The sequence below is a fragment of the Hibiscus syriacus genome, unplaced genomic scaffold (genome assembly GCF_006381635.1).
Source record: "Hibiscus syriacus cultivar Baekdansim isolate YM2019G1 unplaced genomic scaffold, ASM638163v2 tig00110482_pilon, whole genome shotgun sequence".
In the NCBI taxonomy this organism is placed as follows: Eukaryota; Viridiplantae; Streptophyta; class Magnoliopsida; order Malvales; family Malvaceae; genus Hibiscus; species Hibiscus syriacus.
The window spans coordinates 3,126,250-3,131,376 of NW_024062758.1; the positions used below are offsets into that span (position 1 = coordinate 3,126,250).

At 37.1% G+C, this 5,127-nt stretch overlaps 1 protein-coding gene and 1 long non-coding RNA gene across 2 annotated transcripts; one reads left to right on the forward strand and one right to left on the reverse strand.

The window, feature by feature from the left end:
- Positions 1-463: 463 nt before the first annotated feature.
- Positions 464-2,917, forward strand: LOC120128595. Its single transcript, XM_039146263.1, has 2 exons — positions 464-849; positions 1,902-2,917. Exons 1-2 carry the CDS (start codon positions 762-764, stop codon positions 2,693-2,695), a joined length of 882 nt encoding a protein of 293 aa, XP_039002194.1. The 5' UTR covers positions 464-761; the 3' UTR covers positions 2,696-2,917.
- A 709-nt stretch (positions 2,918-3,626) lies between these two features.
- On the reverse strand, positions 3,627-4,411 carry LOC120128796. Its single transcript, XR_005516660.1, has 2 exons — positions 4,142-4,411; positions 3,627-4,088 (listed from the first exon to the last, which is right to left on the reverse strand). It is a non-coding gene; the product is annotated as an uncharacterized LOC120128796 (long non-coding RNA).
- Positions 4,412-5,127: the final 716 nt, after the last annotated feature.

A 5,127-nucleotide genomic window follows, 5' to 3' on the forward strand; every position in this document is an offset into this window, starting at 1 on the left:
TATATATTAACAGTATGGATAATTTTAAATGTGACATATTAAAAATTAGATATAATCATTTAAATTTATGAATATTATTATTTTTACACGTCATAGGATTTATATTAACATGCTTAAAATTTAATCAACGTTATTAGACATCAAATCTAATTTAACAATGAAGGTAAAAGATGTGCACTAATAAAAGGAACCGATGCAATAGTGATAATTGAACGATTTAATTTTAAAATGACTCGACAATATTGATAGCTTGTTTTATATGCTGGAGAAGTGCAGAAGCTTCTGAATTACAAACGCCACTAGACTCGTGAAAATATGACGACTTCCACTGCCGATGAGTCGGTCCTTATCACACCGAAGCAAAGCGCTAAACAGGTCCAATCTTGTAAATTCAACAAAAAACATGGGCTATTAAGAGACTCGAATTGTTTTCCTTAAATTCTCCTTTGAAACCATTTATTTAAACATCAACAAATAGAGAAAAAAACTTTCCTAGTTATGATCACTTTCCCCATATAATACAACAACATATCCCTTCAAATTCCCACAACTTTTCAACCAATCAAAATTCCTTAAGTTTCAGATCATATTTTCTCGCTCAAATTCTACATAACCCAGATTTTTCTTTTCGATTCTCTTGAGTTTTGGTGTTCGAAAACGCCGGTCAATTGCCACTGTGTGTTTTTTGTTTTTCGAGGTTATTTTTTTAATAATTTTTTTGGTATTCTTAGCTTTTTCCCTGGGAGATTCTGGTTGTGATTATGAATAATAACCGGAGAAGACAAAAAGGTGAAATCCATCATCAAGGAATGCAGGGGACAAGATCATACAGCCGAAAGCCATCCCCTGGTATTCTTTTCTTTAAGCTTGTAATCTTTTTAAGTCTTTAATTGTTATTTCTTTTAAAAGAATACCGTATGTCTTCTTTTTGCCTCCTCTTTAGTTTTATATTCTGGAATTTGTATTTCATGGGCTTTTAAATCGGTGAAAAGTTTAAAAAAAGCTTTGATCCTGAAGCCTTCCTGCAAATTAATTATGTTCTGTTGTTTCAAGTTAAGAGCTGAGCTGTTAAAGCTATTAAGATATTTCTGTATGTTTTTTCACGCGTTATAATGGTTTGTCTCTTAAAATAGTAATATTGTCTCTGGGTTTTTTGTATTTTTTTTTGGTTTCTTTTTATGTTCTCTTAAGATAGGGGTGTTGTGGTTTTGTAATTTAATCAAATTCAAATGGCACTGTTGTGTAATTTGCTGCATTTTTATACTCTATTTATTTAACAAAGTATTTGTTCTGAAGGAATGTTTATGGAGACCTGGGGTGCGAGGGTAAAAATGAAGCACAATTAAAGGAATAGTTTATTGTATATATATATATATTTGTATGTATGCATTTAACCTATTGCTCTGGTCTTAGATATCAGTGAATCTCTGATTAAATTGGGGTAACGTTCCTTTTGCTCGAGGATTTAGGAACTTGCATATGTTCTAACCTCTTTTTGCACTTGGAAACTGTTGAGTGACAGATGCATGAATTCATATGGAAACCCACTCTGGCATTGGTTTTGTTATTTTGAGATCAGGACATCAGAATTTTTCGATTTGAGCAATAAATTTCCTGAAAGAGTATGTGGAATTATTCCACCAGCAGCACCCAATATGTTTGGATCTGTCTTCTGACCAATGAACACATGGCATTGAGACCAAATTTGCGCAGCTTTTGCTTGTTTCTTCGGTTCCGGTTGTCGTTTTCTAGTTCTTTCCATAAATAGCTTACCGATTTTCAAGATCATTTTTGATGTTTCTTGGATTTGTCTCCTTTCTGGAAATTATTGCATTTTGTTTGTGTTTTGTTACTTTGATGGTGGTTGATTAAACCTGACATTCCTTAATCATGTATCCCAGCTACGTGGCAGCCTGCTGTTCCTACATGGGAGAAGAAGTTTTGCACCCTGGTAGGCTCTGTTCCGTGGTGGAAGCTTCTCGAAACCAAGAGATTTATGTACCTTTATGACAACGTAGTCCAGTGGAATGACTCGGCAGGTGAGGAGGCATTCCATAATGCTAAGAACCGATTTTGGGCTGAGATTAATGGCCTTCCTTGTGACATAAGACTCCCCGATCCAGATAGTTACATTGATAAAATCGATTGGGACTCGGAAATTGATCCCGAGCTGCTTCTGGACTTGGAGAGAGAGCCCAAGGTCCCTGATGAGAAGGATAAAAGTGAGCATGTTGTGATTCTTGGTAATTTTCTTCTTTTGAATCAACCATTTGTCTGTGGTGGTGGTTGGGGGGATGCTGAAGAGGGTGCAGTGAAGGAGAATAACATGTCTTCTTCGAATTGGAAAAACAAAGACTATGAAAATTCTTGGGAGCCCAATAATGGCAACATGAAAGATACTGGATATGGGAATTGTTGGAATAACTCCTGGGAATGGAACCAAAGGGGGAACAACTGTAATGATTGGGACAATAATGACTCCAGCTATGTGGATTATAATAGAACTGGAGATTGGGGAACATGGGATGTTACTGGAAGAAAGCGAGAAGATGCTGATCAGTACATGTCCAGGTATAAAACCACAAGATTTCATGATAACTCGCAGAATAATCGGAGATGGAGGAATCCAAGGGGGAGGCAGAGGACAAATTTTGCGTATGAACGACCGTCAATCAGACACAGTGGAACTCGGTGAGTTATTGTGGTTGGGCCAATTAAACCATGATGAATTTTGCAGTGCAGTAGAGACTATGGAAAATAGGAAGAGGCAAGTTTTGTAAGTATAAAGGTATAAGCATATATATATATATATATATAATGCCGTAGATGTAGGTATCGATATTATTTGATTTGTTATGTTTGGGAATGGATGGTACAAAAATAGGACCACAACAGCTTGGCAGAGCCCCTATTATGTTCGGTACGTCACAGTTTTGTAGTTTGTTTCTTTAGGTCTGTGTGAGGTTTTGAGTTATAGTCTTTTGGGAGTGATTGTTGCCTGATATGCTTGTTAATGCAAACGTATTAAAAAATGGCTGTCCCTTGTTCCCATATGTAATGGGGTAAAGGGGAGGTAAGATAGTAGGCTGTTCCTAACACCAGGTTGAGAGCAGTTTCCGTAGAAGACCTCCGAATTATGAAATGCCCTCTGTGAGACTCGATCTCACGACCTCAAAGTTAAGAATCTTGTGCTCTACCAACTGAGCTGGATAATCATCTCTTAATGCAACGTATTGATGTATATATATCATTGGCATTCTATAACTTCTGTTTTTGTAACTGTTAATCTAGTAAACTGTGGGTTCGAAAGGGCTTTAAAAGTATTCAAAACCGAAAGAGCTTTCTTAGCTGTGTGCTGTGTATGATGAAAAAAAGGTGGTTTCTTCCACCTGGATCTTGGTTTAGACATTACATTAATGTTTTCCTTGTCAATGCTGTGCTTTATCCTCATTTTTAGGACACTTTTTTTCATCTTTTATGCTTTTCCAGTCTGCATCTTCTGAAAAGTACAATGCAGGAAGATGCTAATTTATAGACAGTGATTATTTTAGAATTCTAACTATACCCAACAAACAAGGGAAGGATTTCTCTCCGGGAAGCTCTTGAGCTCTTGAGTGAAACTAATATTGAGAAAGTTGGTCTATATTGGCAAAAGGACATTATATTTAACAGAAATGACAGCTATGCCATCCGCCATCAACCTGATGGTCATTTGTGTTCATAAACAGAAAGGTGGGAAGTGTAGCTCGGGTTTATATTTTCAGAAAATTATGTTTTGATTGTAGGGAGTACAAGCAAGCAATGCGAGTTTAGACAGTAAATGTAACATCTGAACCCGGTGTAGATGTTACACAATTGTAACAAATCAGGTTTAGACGTTACATAATTGCAATTCAGGCCTGTTTTTACATCTCGTGCTAACTTGCCGGGTGAAACATGTACCTTTGAGTCTCCTGCCAGACTTCCATGCTGGTGTTTGCTTTGATTCTACCGACGCCTGGAACTCCTTGCTAGTTTGGTACGACTATAAAGTTTGGCCTTCAACCTATTGATGGCTTTGATTTGATTAGCAAAGTAGCTCCTCTCACCTGGACACGAAATATGGATAATGATTCATGAATTCTCAGAGGAAATTAAGCACCTGAAGATTGAAAAGTTAAAGCAGTAGGGATATGTTATGTTGAACACAGATTGTTTATCCAATTCAGTTTTGTTTATCTCCAAATGATAAACTGATGAAGAATCAAATCGTCATCACTGAATTGAGGGCCAGGAGTTGTTCGTGGAGCAAACTGACAATCTGAAAGAAAACCATAAGCATACTTGAATTCAAATTCGATAGTTGCTGACTTGATACCACCGTTAATGGAAAACCTTTCCAACTCCCTTGCTTTTTCGCTCACTTGATCTACAAGCGCCCACACCTGAACATGAATATCGTCAACAAACAAGTGTATTTATATGCTAGAATTGTCATGTATCTATCCAATTTGTCCATCAAAGGAATTCACACATAACCTGAAGCAAAATCTCGAAGCCATTGATTCTTCCATTGAAAAGGGTGAAGCATTCATAGTTAAATTCAAGAGAGAAAAAAAGGAAGTGTGGGGGTCGAATGTCGGATTCTTTGCCTTCGGGACCAGCTGTAATAAAGATAGCTCATATTTGTTCCAGCAAATCATTTGTAACCAAAGATGGATCATAGGCTGTAATTGACGGCCTCTATCTCGATTAATTGTGCAATCAGCTTTGCTTCTTCAGCGTGCAGAAATAAGTGAGGCCTGCTCTATAACTTTCTGAAAGCCTTCAGTTCATTAGAAGATATAAAATCAGATGAAGCCTTTCTCTGGTGTACACCACCTTGTATTTAAGATCACCAACCACTTCGACAATAACGGCCAATTTGACAAGAATTTCATTGGATCTAGCCAGGTCGTTCATAGATTGTAATCGTTCACCATCTCTTCTTGCTGCATCCTCCTTGCTTCTTCACATTCCAGGGCAGTTGGTGCAACATCTCGGCTCGGAGAATGACATCTTCAACCTTCTTTTTCAAATAGACCTAATGTAAGTAGTGATAAAAAGATGTTAACTCAGAAGAACATGGAAAACAAAGATTGCAAAAAA